This window comes from Alosa alosa, chromosome 16 (genome assembly GCF_017589495.1).
Source record: "Alosa alosa isolate M-15738 ecotype Scorff River chromosome 16, AALO_Geno_1.1, whole genome shotgun sequence".
Lineage (NCBI taxonomy): Eukaryota > Metazoa > Chordata > Actinopteri > Clupeiformes > Clupeidae > Alosa > Alosa alosa.
In genome coordinates, this window is record NC_063204.1 from 1,757,936 (window position 1) to 1,776,125 (window position 18,190).

General features: G+C 44.0%; 1 protein-coding gene across 1 annotated transcript in view; it reads right to left on the bottom strand.

The window, feature by feature from the left end:
• ptchd1 (patched domain containing 1) overlaps window positions 1–14,815 on the bottom strand; it is a 23,013-nt gene extending 8,198 nt beyond the window's left edge. Inside the window, 3 exon segments of the mRNA XM_048266099.1 lie at window positions 6,523–6,943; window positions 6,945–7,193; window positions 13,287–14,815. Of these exon segments, the coding sequence (XP_048122056.1) occupies window positions 6,523–6,943; window positions 6,945–7,193; window positions 13,287–13,712 (1,096 nt within the window). The 5' untranslated portion in view covers window positions 13,713–14,815.
• Between the last annotated feature and the right edge of the window lie 3,375 nt (window positions 14,816–18,190).

The following is an 18,190-nucleotide window of genomic DNA, read 5'->3' on the forward strand; positions in this document are numbered from 1 at the left end:
TTGATCCTAACTGATCAACATCATATAGTGTGATAACAAGCGTTCCAGGCACCCAGTGGCAATCTCTGAGACTTTATTATCCATATCATAAGTCATTGTAGCATCAAAATGTGTTTGAAGCCTTGATTTTAAGGTAAAATAACTGCATTGTGTTACTTTGAATGGAAATGAACACACATACACGACAAGCGCACACACACACACACACGACAAGCACGCACACACACACACACGCGCATAAACATAAGCACGCACAAACACACACACATACAAATGCATGCACACAAACTAATGCCCTCTTAGGCACAATGAAACATACCCACCCACTGAGAGAGGGCAGAGTGGTAAGCATACAGAGTGCATATAGATCCCCATTATGACATGGGCCTCTGTAGTTACATAGGCTAATTACATCTAGCTGCTAGTGCCAGGCCCCAATGCAGTACTTGTTGAAGGATCCTCTTCAGTGCAAGCCTTGTACGCAACATATGGGGCCGGCAAATCAGGTGGTGAGTGAGACTACTGATGCTTCCACACATTATTTTGAGCCTCCTGTGTGACATTGCGTCCCACTGAAACATGATGTGTTTCAATCACCTGGTACCACTTGAAGGAAATGTATCTATTTGAACCATAGATTGTTCTATATATACAGTCTATGATTTGAACCGTAAGAATAAGAAGACATGGCAGAAGACAACCTGCACAGTTTAGCTTTTCACATTATGTAAAGAAATGCAATGTGCGCTTGGATTTGTGGGTAAGCTATGGTCAAATGCAGCCAAACAAGGGCTATAGTTTGTCTGCATATTTCAATCTATCTATCTATCTATCTATCCCCTGGGGATCAATAAAGTATCTATCTATCTATTCAAGTATGCGGTTTAGTGACAAAAGTTGACTCACAGAAAGTGATAATCCTCCTAAAAGAAGAGCTTTTTGGCTTTGATTTGTTGGGAGAATGAAGCCAAAGTGCTCCTCTATTAGAAGCTTTACGACTTCCTCTGGGCTAATTTACCCAGGTTAGTCACTGGCCCACGTAATGAAACACCCCCCTGGTCTACTAAACTCCACAGATGGGGCGGACATGGATAATGAAGCAGGCAGGAAGTCCAAGCTGCCTGGGCTGCAGTCCACAATTTGAGATCTGGTCACTATTCCACTTCCTCAAAGCTGAACCCATAATAGCCTTGATACAGCAATTTCTTGCTACAGAAAGCAAAAACAACAACGCCGACAACAACAACGAAGACAACAACACCAGTAATGTCCCATTTCTCAGAGACACCTGGAGCTCAAAACTCAAATAACAGGCTGTGTCTCCCCTTAAGTACGCCATCAAGTCAATTATGCCACAAATAGCCATCTATTTCAATCACAACACTGTCATTTGAGGACTATCACAAATGCTAGCTTGGGGCTAATGTTCCTATAATGGAATTAGCTCTTAACCAATGGCCTGATAGTGTTAGCGACAAGGCTAATGTTTTTAGTGGACATTTGCAACGCGTTTGCTATCTTGGCATATCTCTGTTCTACAGTACCACAGGATGCGCTACCAGGGGGTTTTCTACTGTAATTAAATCATGAGCCCGTGTGTTTACCAGAGAGCCCTAGCCCCCACCCTCCAGTTCCAGAAGCCCTATTAGATTACAAAACCATATGAGCGCTACTCTTCCCCTTCACTGTAAACAGTTGATCAGTTTACATGTGGTGGCCATTTATGCTGTACGACTCACAAAAATTCAGTCACAAACTGGGTTTGAAGATGAGTGTGAGCTTAGCCATTTATACACATACACACATGCTCTTAACCCAGACCCCTTCCCCTCTCAGACATACTCATTCACAAATCACTTGAAAATGGCCACAAACACACACAAACACAAATATGTAAACATCCATTAGCCCTCGCACCCCCACACACACTCAGGGACCACGAGAGAGGCCAGTATTGTGCAGTGGCAATGGCAGTGGTGCAGATTGAAGCTGCTCTAAGGCCCATTAGAACTGCGATCACTGGAGAGCACTTACTCTCTCTACCATCTCTCCATCTCCTCACTTCATGTCCCTCCTCCCTCTCTTACTCTCTCTACCATCTCTCCATCTCCTCACTTCATGTCCCTCCTCCCTCTCTTTTACTGTCCTCCATCTCTCCTCCTCCCTATTCCCTCGCTCTCTCTCTCTCTCTCTTCACTTTTATGCCTCCTTTCCTCTATGCTGCTATTTTCATCGAGCATTTCAGACAACAGTGGTCCCTCCCTCACATGCCACTAATTACAATGTGTGTGTGTGTGTGTGTGTGTGTGTGTGTGTGTGTGTGTGTGAGAGAGAGAATAGAAAGAGAGAGGGAGGGAAAGAGAGAACACCTGCCAGAGTGTTGATTATAAGTGTGTGCTTGAGTTGAGCTGGAGAAAATCTGTCAGTGTGTTTATGTGTGTGTGTATGATATGTGTGTGTGTATGTGTGTGTGTGTGTGTGCGCGCGTGCTTGTAAGCACTGGGGGTGGTGGTGTTGATGTGTCTATGTGTACGTGTGTGTGTGTATGTATGTGTGTGTGTGTGTGTGTGTGTATGTGTGTGTGTGTGTGTGTGTGTGTGTGTGTGTGTGTGTGTGTGTGTGTGTGTGTGTGTGTGTGTGTGTGTGTGTGTGTGTGTATATATGTGTGTGTATGTGTGTGTGTGTTTATCATGACGTATCTGAGCTGGCCCTGAGGCGCCGTGCTGCGCTGACTGAGGGGGTGGCGGTGTCACAGATCCTCCATCTACATCCTCCATCAGTCTCTGATCTACACATTTCTATTTATCACAGATCCTCCATCTACATCCTCCATCAGTCTCTGATCTACACATTTCTATTTATCACAGATCCTCCATCTACATCATCCATCAGTCTCTGATCTACACATTTCTATTTATCACAGATCCTCCATCTACATCCTCCATCAGTCTCTGATCTACACATTTCTATTTATCACAGATCCTCCATCTACATCATCCATCAGTCTCTGATCTACACATTTCTATTTATCACAGAGCTCTTTAAACATTAGGGCTGTAAGAAAATATTGAAAAACATTGAATATCACAATATTTTATTTGCCAATACTGTATCGATTTTCAAAAATATAATATAGATTTTTTTTTATATATATATTTATTTATATATAGTTTACATGCAGGCACTTTATTTTGTTATTGATCTAGGCAGAACTGTGCTGCTTTTACCTGCATTTTATGCGTATGGCGGTGTCTTCTTTATAATGTAAGCTTTTCTAAAATTAGACTCCAATCACACACAACGCTGAATGGCCAACAGTCAATAGTTTAGAATGGCAGTCTTACACTGTACCCTGAGTTGATTAATCCTAACCATGAAAAATGACTGGAAATTTAACCACATTTACGTTTGTATGTGCATGTGTACATGTGACGGAAGACAGCTGGTATGTACTGTAGCTGTGCAGCATGGACAGCCGTGGCCTACTGGTTAGCGCTTCGGACCTGTAACCGGAGAGTCGCTGTTACGAGACAGCTGGTATGTAGCTGTGCAGTATGTGCATTTGTACATGTAACATGTACGTCGGTTACGTACGCAAACAGTATGGGGCACAGCGGTCATCTATACCGGTTACGTACGCAAACAGTATGGGGCACAGCGGTCATCTATACCGGTGTTTTTCAACCTTTTTTGTGCCACGACACTAGCCTAGAAATCTAGACGCGCCCCTAGCGGCAGCCAGGGCTAGTCTAGCAACTCTCCGTTGGCTTGTGAGCTCCAGAAATCGAAACTCAATCAGGCCAATGAAATCGTGTATAGAGTCGTTAGGTGGGCTTAACATAATGATTGATGGCAGAGTTGCAACGGTTTGGCTTGAATTCCCTGCTACTTGAAAACAAATGAGATGAATGTTGCTGTTGGTGAACAGTGTGACACGAGTTAAGCTTTTATTAAGTTGGCAAACGTTTGAACTAGCCAACTAGCTCCGCTGGTGGGAAACGCATGGGACTCATAGCGCTGCCGCTGTCCTATTGCGTGCAGAGGGAATTTGAAAGACAACTGATTATCCCGCCCCTCGGACTGAGCACTGCGAATGGTGAGTGCCCAGACCCTACATTTTAATGTGGGTCTGGCTCGTCAGGCTACCACGACACACTTTTGACACTTAAAATGTCCCACGGCACTCTATATCCTGTGTGAAGAAAAAATAAACATACCATAGCCTAAAATTTCAAATAATACTCAGATATGGCCTTATTATGGCTTCTATGCAATACCTGCTCAATAAAACAAGCGCCCTCTGTTTCATTTGTAGGTGACTATATCTAATTTAATTGTTGTTATGAACTGGATATGTGATGATTCTGTGAATACTGGATATGGGGCCCCCGTTGTACAATGCCTGCATACCACAAATAGTGCAATCATACAATCATAAATTCTTTATTTATAAATTATTTGATGCAACAGTTGCTTTTCTGGACCAGTGAGTGACATTTGGGTAATTTTCTGCGGCACACCTGATGATCTCTCACGGCACACTAGTGTGCCCCTGCACAGTGGTTGAAAAACACTGATCTATACTAAATGTCCGTACAGTTTGCTGAAAGTAAATCAACTAAGTTCACTTCCTTAACAGTATGGCAGAGTAATCCAGGGATTAGAAGGAGAGAGAGGATTGCTGTGGCAGACTTGTAGACATGATGGTTGAAACTGGAGAACTTGTGGAGAAATGGCTGAATGGTTAAAATTTCAACGCCTCTCATCACATATGATACGCAGTGATGCCAGTAATGCCAGTAAAGTAGTCTATTTTGACCACTTTTTTCGGTAACGAGTAATCTAACACGCTACTATTTACAAACCAGTAATCAGATTAAAGTTACTTATCTAAATCACTGTGCGTTACTATTTTTGTCATTTTCCTTAGTAAAAAGATATATTCTTTGCTTTCTTCTTGTCTCGGGGATTAACGTCATGTAGGCTATGCCAACGTTTTCAGCATGAGGACAACTCACGTGTAAAACCACGCAGTGACACAAACGTAAACAATGGAGGGAGGAGAGAGATGCACGTTATCTATACAGTCATTATTTTGAGTTTGTGTCAGCTAAACATGACAACATTAAGGTACATTGTACATTCTGTGCTGGCGACAAAGTGCTGTCTAGCTAGACATCCCAAGTATCCCGAAGTTTTGGGAGTCTCCCACATATTGATATCCTGACGCCCGCAAATTACATAAAATCTCCCGGAACCTAGAGCGAACAAGAGCACGCAAGCCAGACCAGACTTCAAATCGCCTGTGCATCTAAGTTTAACGCACACACAACGGAGAGGGAGAGAGAGAGGGGTGGTGCCTGTGCGCCTGAAGCGCATCCAAGACAGAGAGCATCCTGGTCTGTTTTGCTGAATCAACCAATCAGTTTTCAGTGTAGGTGGGCTTATATCTCTTTTCTCCCGAACTTAATTAATCAGTTCAGTCAGTGTATCTAGGAACAGGAGTGTCATGGCAGAGTCAGTGCCCCTCAAAAAGGAACATTTAAGACCCATTTCACATCAGACTACACAAAAGTGTACACAATTGTCTCATAAGAGTAAAACATAATGATAGTATTGCACACTGCACTGTTTGTAACAGTGACTTTAGCATTGCTCACGGTGGGTTAAATGATTGCAAAAGACTTGTTGTGAGTTTAGTAGTAGTGTAATTTCATTTGTATATTACTAAGGCCTATACTAGATGGCTAGTTGCCAAGGCTACATGAAAAGGCCAAACTACCAAAATCTACATATTTTACTATCACAATTTCTATCAATAGGCCTTCCTTATTTGGTGTACTGACTAGACATTATTGAACAAACATCTGCATTTCAGTATCTAAGTAGGTTAGGTTGGGATGTCTGCTATACATTGTTGGCATTACTGTTAAAATGCACTTCCAGTATAGTGAGTATTGGCAAAACCGGTTATCATTTTTATGTTGAGGCGGTGGGTGTTGTGTTGGTGTTGTCGGCAGCTGCTGAAAGTAACTAATAAAGTAACTTGTAAAATTGTAGTTACTTTTAAAATCAAGTAATCAGTAAAGTAACTAAGTTACTTTTTAAAGGAGTAATCAGTAATCAGATTACTTTTTCAAGGTAACTGTGGCAACACTGATGATACGTCATGGGATTTACAAAATATCTTCCCGACGGAACATAAATAGTCTAAATTAAGACTTTGACTAAAGAGGCATTCTAAGGCCTGGGGCGCAGCAGGCGTAACTGAGGCACGTTCGCGGAGTGTAAAAAATAGTTTTAGAAGACTGATCTCATTTTTTCGAAGGTAAATGTTGCCGCTATCATGTCTGGTGTAGCCAGTTCCATTGATTATAGTGGAAGCTAACTGTTGCAGTAGATACAGTACTCCGTGAACAGAAAGCTTCAGCCTGCCTGTGACCCTGTATGTGGGCTGTGCACAATCACACTGATTTGACTAGAAGGGAGAAACAGGAAGTAAGGAATCGTGGCAACGCTTACCCAGCATGACGAAGGGGATGCCCAGGTAGGTGGAGTTGTACTTGCCGCCGCTGAGGTTGAAGATGCCGGCGGAGGTCAACGTGGCCAAACTGACCGTGACCAGCGCGAGCAGGCCGAGCCAGGGCTTGGTGCGTACGCAGTCGCGCATGGAGCAGCAGAGCACGGCCAGCGCCATGCACACGGCCAGGCTGACCAGCAGCGGACGCTCGGCCACGCGGCTGGTGCGCTGAAAGTCGCGCTGCAGGGACGACGACGTGAACGGGTAGAGCGCCAGCTCCGGGTGCTGCCGGCCAAAGTGCTCCAGCTCCACGCCGAACGCAGCCTCCCAGCGTGCCGCCACCAGCTCGTTGAGCGCCGACGAGGCCTGCAGGTAGTAGGTGAGCTGGAGCGCGCGTGCCACCCGCACGCCACCCTCACGCCCCCCCCCCCAGCGGCTGCACGCCGCCCAGCTGGTGCCCGATGTAGGCCTCGCGGCCGTCCCGCAGGCTGGTGATGGGGTAGCACAGCGGCGGCACCGTTCGGTTGGCCGTGCGCTCCGTCTGGACCTCGGCCAGCGCGTGCACAATGTCGTCCACGATGCAGCTCTTGCTGTCGTCCAGCAGGCAGAGGTGGTTGAAGGTGTAGTTGAAGCCCAGCATGGGCACCTGGAGCTGGGCGATGGTGCGATGGAGCTGAGGGAGACACACACACACACACACACACACACACTTCATTAATGAGGAGACACTGCAATTACAGAATCCTCCATAGAAATGTATAGTACGAGGACAGTTTGTAGCACCAAGGTGCCAGTTGTCTATACATATCCCAGCCCTTCCCCTTGTAGCATATAGTGGTCTGGGGCTGGGTGATAGTGTTGAGGGACACACACACACACACACACACAGGGGCTGTCATGACAGATATTCAGACTCGGGCCAGAAATTAAGTCTTGCCTACAACGTAACAAAAATACACCATTATAAGTGCTGAAGTCAAAAACTTATCCCAAAAAGAAGGCGCAAAAGTCCGGCAGAGTTCTGTGCAAAAATTCCTTTAATGACTACATAGCGCGAAGCCTGAGTGGATCGCACGATCGACTCCCGAACAATTGTCGAACACCAACATTTATACCCCTCCTTAGATGCTGACACAACATTTGGCAACTTTGAACCCACAGGTGGCGTTATGAAAGGATCGTTGTTCGGTCTTATTTTCGCAAGTCAGCACTATTGCTGCCAAGGGTACGAACTTTTTACTGTATAGCACAGTAAGTCAGAGGTTTACACAAAGTTCAAGGGTTTATACAGTGATCACAGGTCACACATCGTTCATGGGTTACATATCGTTCACTCGTTTTCTCTCATACTAGCTGTTTTTGAGTAGAGCTCGCCTCCGATGACGTCTTTATCTCTGCAGCTGCAAGGCCAAGCATTTTTTCAAACAGGCTTCACCCATCTACAGTGAGACACAAAGCGACAAAGAGAGACGTAGGGATACAGAGTGCGGGAATTCTGCTAGAATAGCGTCATGATGTTAATAGTATTAGTTAAACGTGTTATTTAAAATGTTATGAAAGTATGTTGGCTAAGAATAACTTCAGTGCATTACTTGATTATGATTAAGGTTATATGAATACATGCTTTACAGTTTCAAACTCATCATGATGTCTACAAACCATAGGATAATTTTATACAACACGGCACGGGGGGCAGTTAAAATGTCAAGAAGAAGTAAAGAGCCAGTGGGATTTGACAATTTGACAATCCAGCATAATATTCCACATCACACCCATCCTCAAATCCCTCCGCTGGCTTCACTGGAATTCCAAGTGTCCCTTCTGTCCCTCCAGTGCCTCCGTGGCACTGCCCTCCTTTACCCCAAAACTCATCACCCCCCTTTCCTCCTCACGCCAGCTCCGCTCTGGACAGGCCACCCTCCTCCAGTGCCTCCGTGGCACTGCCCTCCTTACCCCCAAACAACTCCTCACCCCTTTCCTCCTCACTTAGCTCCGCTCTGGACAGGCCACCCTCCTCCAGTGCCTCCGTGGCACTGCCCTCCTTTACCCCAAACAACTCCTCACCCCCCTTTCCTCCTCACGCCAGCTCCGCTCTGGACAGGCCACCCTCCTCCAGTGCCTCCGTGGCACTGCCCTCCTTTACCCCAAACAACTCATCACCCCCCTTTCCTCCTCACGCCAGCTCCACTCTGGACAGGCCACCCTCCTCCAGTGCCTCCGTGGCACTGCCCTCCTTTACCCCAAACAACTCCTCACCCCCCTTTCCTCCTCACGCCAGCTCCACTCTGGACAGGCCACCCTCCTCCAGCCTCTGAGGACAAGGCTTCAGCTGCACCCAGTTTGTGGAATGCTCTCCCTGTCCATCTAAGGGCCCCACTGTGGACTCTTTTTTAAAAAGGCCTTAAAACTCATCTTTTTAGAAAAGCCTATGGCTAAAACTGCAATTTTTTAATGTTGTTTTTTTCTCTGTTTTCCTTTTATGCTAGTTTTATAGTCTTTTATGTTGTTTTATGTGCATTGTAGCACTTTGAGGTCATTGAATTGATGTAAAGTGTGTTCATGTGTACATCAAATGTATTATTATTATTATTATTATTATTATTATTCTCAGATTGGGGTGTAGTCCTGTAGCCTACACAATGCAAGTGGTTCCATGGAGTCCGCTATATGAAACTCCTACTGTGATGTTCTTGTCTGCATAGCTCTAAAAATGTTATGGCGTGTATGTCAAATACCAGCATGCTATATAACACACACATGCTCATTGTATTACAGTATATACTATTCAAGAAAGGGAGAAAAAAATTATTACATCATTTCATTTTCTAAAGCCACTCAATGGTGGCTGTAGAATGATCTGTGGTTGCCAAGCAACAGGGAAGCCTGTAGGTTCTCCACTGAGTGGGAAGGCAATTTGACTTCCGGATCTGTTACCCATCAGCAAACCTGCGTAGGTTGAATCACACACTGCATTAGCACCTAGCCGTTAAAAAGTTACCGGAGGCAGATAATAGGGATGCTTGCTCCTTGCTCAGAACTAAATGTCGGTGTCACAATCACAGCCGCCTACGTAGGCATTAGTAGAGGATGTATGCCTTTTGAGTCCAGGTCTGACTGCATCATATTTTAAATCTATGTGCATATTTAGCAATGACAGTGGGTGCAATAGTTGGCCAGAATGGATTTTACTAAAAAATAAACCTAAAAAAAATAAATAATACAAACAAATGTAACCAAGGGAATCTAATATGAGTAGCAATAAAGCAGGCCCAGGTAAGTGCACCAGTAATAATAATAATAATAATAATAATAATAATAATAATAAGCTTTATTTGTGTAGGTAAGTGCACTAGTGCTGTTTCTAATGTGATTTATGGCAAAAATGTTCTTATCTTTGAGGAATACAGCTGTTGTTTTATTGCCTTTTTGCCTTCTGGTTTTACAGAGCTGCTTCCCTTTTCTACTGGTAGCACGGCGCACACAGAGATAATTCAGGATGAGCATGTCTCTGAGGCGTACGGTACGCGTGTACAGATGAGCGCGTCTCTAAAGCGTACGGTACGCGTGTACGAAGAGAGGAAGTAAACACTAGAGGCGTACGGTACGCGTGTACAGATGAGCACGTCTCTGAGGCGTCGGTACGCGTGTATGAAGAGAGGAAGTAAACACTAGAGGCCCATATGAGCAGGATGAGTCAGCTCTGCCACAGTCTTCTCCAGATCCCCCACTGATTACACAGGCCCCCTGAGCTTCCTTAAGGACCCCAAATGTCCCACACAGGAACACATGGATGCATGAACACACACACACACACACCGACATGCACATACTCACATGGATGCATGAACACACACAGAAATGCACATACACAGATGCATGAACACATACACACACACACACTCTCACACACATATTCACCAGCTAATTGGATGGCTTCAGTAGTTAAGAGAGGGTTGGGGGCTAACGTGGTCGTCGTGATCAGCACGCCTCTGGGGTCCATAACTGCTATGGAAAATCAAGGTGTGTCTTTTGTTCCAATACTGTCCATGATCCAAACAGCAGAACAATTTGCATGCAGTGTTTCCCATACATTGACTTATTTGTGGCGGCCCACCACAATATCAACATCGACCACCACACAATGATTTTCCTGGTTGTACTTAATGTGCTTAAATCTGGTTAGCATCATAACCACACTGCACTAATTTGTTAAAAACTGTTGCATTCAAATTAATGCTGCAAACCTACCACCACAAATAGAATTCAATTCTTTGGGAAACACTGTCATGAGTGGCCATACTTTACATTATGTTACTTTGAAGACTGTCATTCATTCAAAAGGACCACCTGTGTGTATTTTTAAACGATTTGTGTGGCACTAATATAACTTCCTATCTGATGTACTGTGTGTATGAAGTGCACTTCTAAAAGGGAGCGTGTGTGGTTTCTCCCACTGCTTTCACTTGTCCCTACCTCTCACAAGGGGACAAGCTCATCCTTCATCTTAGGCCTGAAACATCTCAGGGTGGTGGGGAAAGTGTGTGTGTGTGTGTGTGTGAAAGGGAGAAAGTAGGCCGCAGAGTGTTGCTCCGGACACTACTGCACACTACACTTCACACACGCACACACACACACACACACACACAGAGGGATGTTACCCCTTTTTGAGACCAAATTCTCTCTTTTGGTACAATAGGTAATAGAATACTGTAAATGTGTATGAAGAAATCTCCAGACCACGATGTGATCCTGTACTTCAGATCCACAGCATTGAGAACAGTCCAGTTTAGGATCTGGACACTGATCTAAGTAAGTATAAGTATATATAGTCTTTTGATCCCGAGAGGGAAATTTGGTCTCTGCATTTACCCCAATCCGTGAATTACAGCAGTGAAACACACTCAGCACACAGTGAACACACAGTGAGGTGAAGCACACACTAATCCCAGCGCAGTGAGCTGCCTGCTACAACAGCGGCGCTCGGGGAGCAGTGAGGGGTTAGGTGCCTTGCTGAAGGGCATTTCAGCCGTGCCCCACTGGTCGGGGAACCAGCAACCCTCCGGTTACAAGTCCGAAGCACTAACCAGTTGGCCACGGCTGCCCCCCTGGACACTGATCTGGATGCTGGTTTAGAAAGCAAGAGGTGAGGTGTGGGGACTCAGGCGCATGATACTTTGCCTCTTTGAGGGTTGAACAGAGTGAAATTAGGAGTAAAACAGTGACCAAAGTCAAACATGACAGTGTCATTTAACATAGACTAGTCAGGATAATGTGCCGTGAGATGAGATATTGGCGTTTCACACAGAGCAATTTCCTGATGGTTCCAACACGTCAATCATTTCAATAGCTGTTACAGTTTTTTTTTTCAACTGCGTACACACTACTTTTTTGCTTGTCACACAATTTTCTAAACATGTCTTTCAAACACCAAAACCCCACACCAAATCTGCAAAACCATACACTAATTCTCAATGTTTGATTCCGTTTTCAATTTCCTAAAACACATTTTGCAAAATATTTTCTACCTAACACACAAAAATCTAACATGAAATAGCTTGATTTTGTTGTTCAAACACAACCTATCAAAATGCCACACTTATTCACCACTTATTCACACTCAGTTCCCAGTGTATGAACTCATTATTTAACTGAAAACCATCCATCATTGCCTTCTATAGGCCTATAAATAGAAACCATCCATCATTGCCTTCTATAGGCCTATAAATAGAAATACTCTATAATATGTATAATAGTATATACCCTTTCAATCGCTTCCTAAAGGATTTACAAAAGTCAACTTAAATGTAACGTAAAACTTGTCTTTTGTCCCCAAGTTACCATTAACTCAATGTTTTCTATGCCTCCGAAAATGGCTTAGAAATACACATGTTTGTTTTTGCAGTTGAAAGGGTCTATAAAACCTATGACTATACATGACCAACTGCCCCCCCCCAAACACACACACACACACTAATATACATTCTTTGGAAAAAGAAATCAGATACATTTAATAGTCAGTCATTTCTTTCTTTGGAAATACAGTAATTTCTGTCAAAATCAGCTTTTTCAAAACTCCATGTACATCTGGTAGTCATTGTATTTTGCGTCCTTTTTATTGGCTGTAAAATACTGTATCCACAACACCAAATTATTTGGGAAACATCACTATTTTGGTTTCAAATTTGCTAACATGTTTACTGTTTATGTCAACATCTCTCTGTAGATGACTTTCACTCTTGTATCGAAATATACATAGAAGTCCATGAAAAACAGCTTTAGGTTTTTAAGCAACAGTGTAAACGATGTATCCAAAATGTCATATTATGACAAAAAATATTTAATGTGAGGCAAATGTTTGCTTTAGAAAACTGTTTATGGCATTTTGAATGCTGTGATTTTGCTGGAGATTTGAGGCATTTTGCATTTTCTGTGAGTAACTGGGGGTTTTGTGTAGCGTTTTGAAAATGTGTGTAAACAGTTGTAAAAATTTGTAAAATCAATTGTGCCCAATTGGAATTAATCTTAAGTGCCAAGTACATTTACACTGATTCATTCATATTGGCCACAGGACATCAGGCGAGTTCTGAATAATGGCTGGTGTAGATTACTGTCATTTCTAATTTTCACATTTTTGGATAGGTTTTACGCGATCAGTTTGATGATAAAGAAGATTCCTCATTCATTCCACTCAGTTATTGAGTAGAGCAAATGGCACAACAAAACACATATTTCCGCTTACACAGCTCAATTTCAACATGTTTCATACCTTCAAAACTAAATCGACGTATTGTGGTTCTAGGATGCTTCCTCTGCGTGAGGTGACGATGACACGGCCGTATCTGCCCGGCGTCTGCAAATCTGAGTACAACGTGTGTTTGGATCTGTTTACGGGAAACAAACTATCCACCAAGTTCCCCTCTATCTTCGCTAGACTGTGCTTCGGAGCCAACAGGTACTCCACGTTTTCTTCAATGCGGTACCGGCTGAAACTTGCGCCGAGCAAAATAGAAATCAGGACCGGGGTAGAGGCAAAGAAGACAGGGTGGTTGGCGACAAAATGGCCCAATTTGTGGAAAGACGTCCTGAGACCTTCGTGCAACACCTGTCGCAACATCCTAGAGTGAATCCACAGTATGAGGGCTAGGAAGAATCTGCGGGATCCAAGCCTCTCCCACCGACCGTTCACCACCATCAGGGTTCCGGATCATCGATATCCATGTAAAGCGAGAGGTTGTTTTCTGAAGATTTGTGTAGTCACTCAGCGAGACCGTGAGGTTTTCTTCGTCAGATCCGTGATCCAATTCCCTATAAGAATAACGGTTCAAAGTACATTTCTGATGGCTTTGACAAGGTACAGTCACTCACTAGATGCGCATGCTTCTCGATAGTCCGAAGCCGGCAGGTTGTCAAAAGAGAATATCTTGAAGGAATTTAAGTCATGTTATTAGCATATTCTTCAAAGCCTTAAATGTCGATTGATTATCCCCTAGTATGTTTACTCTCTAGAACTGTTGCAGACCACTGAGCGAGCGAGAGACAAAACAAAAAGCAGTGCATCTCCATGCGACGACGAGGCAATTCTAATATAAAAATTTCGTCATTAAGTCCACTCAAAAATTAAAGGTATCGAAATACTGGCAGAAAGGTCTCTAAATGTTTTTGATGCATTGTATTTTGAGAAGATACCTGTACATTTTAAGAGACAGCCTTAACCGGAGAAGTTGGCTCTCTGGATTCATCAGGTACTAGGTTGTTTTTTAACAAAGCCAACCTGATAATAGCATGATTCGGCAATAGTCTTCTAGGCAACTGCAAACTTGTAACCGTTGCTTAAATGTAATGAATGCATTTTCAGCTCCACACGCTATCTCTTAGCCCAGTCAATACATAAATACAGTTTTGTGTATTTCATTTGGTTCAAAGTGCTGAAGCCTATCTCATATCTGCCATATTAAGCCAGTGGCGAACTCCAGGATCCGGTCCGGTCTGAATGGACGACTAGAGCTTGTAAGGATGGAATCATCCTGACCAGACGTCGTAGGAGACTCCTCTGGTATCTGCTGTCTCCAAAGAGATACAGCCTCTCGTGCCGAGGAGGATGTCAGTGCCGGGTTTGCCGGTCTTCTTAAGTGTGTCCAGTCCAGTGGGTGTGGGAGAGATCCGCCAGTCGTAGGGCGAGGCACCGGTTTTGTTAAAGGGTGCGGTGGGCTATCAACGAACTCAGTATGAAGAATCAGTGCCTCTTACTAGCCTCTCCCCGGCGCGTCTAGTGAAGCACAAAGAACATTTCTGGCGGAGGAATGCAGGTGCCTCTCTCTCCCTCCCCCCCTCTCTCTCATCTATCCCTGTTCTCTAAAAAAAATCTATCTTTCTATCTATCTACCTATCTAGTGTAAACATTGCTGAAAATAATAAATTGTATACCATATTATGTGGAAATATGGTGTAGTTTATCTGGCTTGTTTATAATTGAGATGATTTGTCATTTCCTGTGCCCTCTTGTCTGTAAGCCTCTGACAGCATGCAGTCCTGTTGTTCAAATGCTGCCCTTTAGTTGTAACTTCCTATTTCACAGCATCAGCTGTGCAAGATCATCTTCAGTAGCCTGGCTACATCGTCAGACCATCTTCCTTGCAATTACAGTGTCTCATTTATCAGTGCCAGTTTATTGTGTATGGCTGTTCATCACTGTTAATTAATCATTCAGGCAAGCTTTTGATTTTGGCAGTTTGCCTTTTCATCCTTTGTAACTGCAGTCGCAGCGCGCGCAAGCACACGGCCCCACCCTTGCCAGGGGGCACCTCAGTCCAGACCACTCCCCAAGGAGAGGTCATCTGATGGCTCAGGGGCTCAGTCACACTGACTCTGAGCTTTGGGTTGCCTCCTGTACGGTATGAGCCAGTAGCTTTCCGTGCTACCAAACGAGAGTTGCTCATGAGCCGTGCCCTCTAGATCACACTCTGCTTTTGTTCTGATTGTCAGATTGTACCACCTCTATTTTGAAAAGCTCCTGCTGCTGTTTTTTTATCCCCAGCACTGAGGCATTGCAGTGTGAGGTGGGTTTATCTGTGGCACTCACTACAGTGTGAGGTGGGTTTATGTGTGGCACTCACTACAGTGTGAGGTGGGTTTATGTGTGGCACTCACTACTTACAGTGTGAGGTGGGTTTATGTGTGGCACTCACTACAGTGTGAGGTGGGTTTATGTGTGGCACTCACTACAGTGTGAGGTGGGTTTATGTGTGGCACTCACTACTTACAGTGTGAGGTGGGTTTATGTGTGGCACTCACTACAGTGTGAGGTGGGTTTATGTGTGGCACTCACTACAGTGTGAGGTGGGTTTATGTGTGGCACTCACTACAGTGTGAGGTGGGTTTATGTGTGGCACTCACTACAGTGTGAGGTGGGTTTATGTGTGGCACTCACTACTACAGTGTGAGGTGGGTTTATGTGTGGCACTCACTACAGTGTGAGGTGGGTTTATGTGTGGCACTCACTACAGTGTGAGGTGGGTTTATGTGTGGCACTCACTACTTACAGTGTGAGGTGGGTTTATGTGTGGCACTCACTACAGTGGGAGGTGGGTTTATGTCTCACTACAGTGTGAGGTGGGTTTATGTGTGGCACTCACTACAGTGTGAGGAGAGAGAAAAGGGTTGAAATCGAATATTGTTGTTTATGCTGTGCAGTTGTCACCATGGAAACGCAGTGCTGTGTCAGAGGCTTAGCAGGCAGGATGGGGCTTTTTTGTCAAGAGTGAATCTGTTTATTCATTAGAAGCTTTGAAAACCCTTAAGGAAATCATGCACTTTTTGAACCTTTGACTCATCTCTGTAGTGTGTGTGTGTGTGTGTGTGTGTGTGTGTTTGCTTGCACACCCCAGGATTTGCTACAATTCAGTCCTACACAGTAATGCTTTAGTTCCCATGGTTACAAGTTCCATAAACCATGGATGCTTAATAGGAGACATAGCTGTCGTGTGTGCTAAGCTTGTGAATCCTACCCCTCTGTCTCTTGAGTTTGTGTATGTGAAGGTGTGTGTGTGTGTGTGTGTGTGCGTGTACGTGTGTATGTGTGTGTGTGTATGTGTGTGCGTGTGTGTGAGAGTGTGTGTGTCTGGGGGGTTGTAAGAGTGTGAGCATGCATTAAAAAGTGATGCCAAACTCAGACAGCACGGCAGACAGCTTGTTATCCACACACTGACTTTGCATTGGCCATGAGCTGCTTACTGTAGGTCCTCCACAACCCTTAAAGAGCTGAAGAACTGTCTCCCTCTCCGTCTCTATATGACTAGTGCCAGCTGCACAATACCAGAGCTCCTCAAAAGCCTACTAATGAATGTATGCTGACAAGCTCTGGCTTACTTTCCTATTCTCCATCACTCATAGAAAAGACATCAGATATAGTCAATAAAGGCATCAGACTTCAAGACAAAACTTGTCTCAGTTTTAACTTCAGAAACAAGCCAATTTTAGTTCCAGGAACTAATTACTTGGAATCTTTTGTAGTGCCTCACTCATTATTAGAACCATAAGGAGTCAACTCACTCATAATTATTATGACCGCCGCTAGTGAAGCGGTCATATAGGGATTGTCAACGTTTTTTTTTTTTTTTTTTCTCCGCCATCTACTTCCTGAATTTTTGGTCAATCGATACCGGGACACGAACCACATGAAATTTGGTGGGTATGTAGCCCCACTAGACTTTTGCGGAAAAATTTCGTTTCGTCCCCGGGGGCCACTCCCCCGTGCTGGGCCCCCGAACCGCAAAAAATGCATTTTTTCCTAAATAACTACCTGAACCGTGGCACTGAGGATGAAGAATCTTTTGTGGTATGTTGGTCTCAAGGGCCCACATCAATCTGGCCCATAATCACTCATTTGTGATTTGCACCCCCCCGGTAAAAAATGAAAATGCAATATTATTCTGCTTTAATCGCCCCTATCTTCAGTTAAGATGTTCAGAACTGCACCAAATTTTATGTGTATGATTGACCTGGCATTCTCTGGGGGTATGTCAAGTTTCGTAGAATTTCATCTATGGGGGGGTCTAAAAAAAATTAGGTTATGTGTACATTTAGTGACTGTACACTCATTGGCCTGTAGATGGCGGTGCACACATATACACATGCACACACACACACAGGCACCCACATACTATCGGTATTAGAACGGCCGATACATAATTACAAATTCAGTAGGATTAAAAGAAAGCCAAAATAAATATTCATCATCATCATCATGGCTGCATTTCCAGTATTGGCGATAAGTAGTCATTTAGATCTAGATGGCGCATCGTTGCAGTGGGACGTAATTTTGTTGGAAGTTAAAAGTGGGTTGGAAAAACAATGGACGCTTCCTATAAGGACTGTAGTTTACCGCAGAGAACGTCTAATAAGGATAGGATGATGTTCACATGAAATGTAATTCCCATTTCTTCTTGAAGCCGAAATAAATCTGAGGATGTTTATCGGACATGCTTGGTTTTTACTGCAGGTACGTTAATCTTATAATATTAATAAGGACCTAGGTAATGTTACCGTTAGCGTTGGTGGAGTGATGGAGGCCAATTTGATTGATTGCATTTGTAGAAAAATATAAATGCGGTTATACCAAGCAAATTGATAGCAGCACTGTAAATGTATCTTTTCGACTGTCATTTGTTGCAC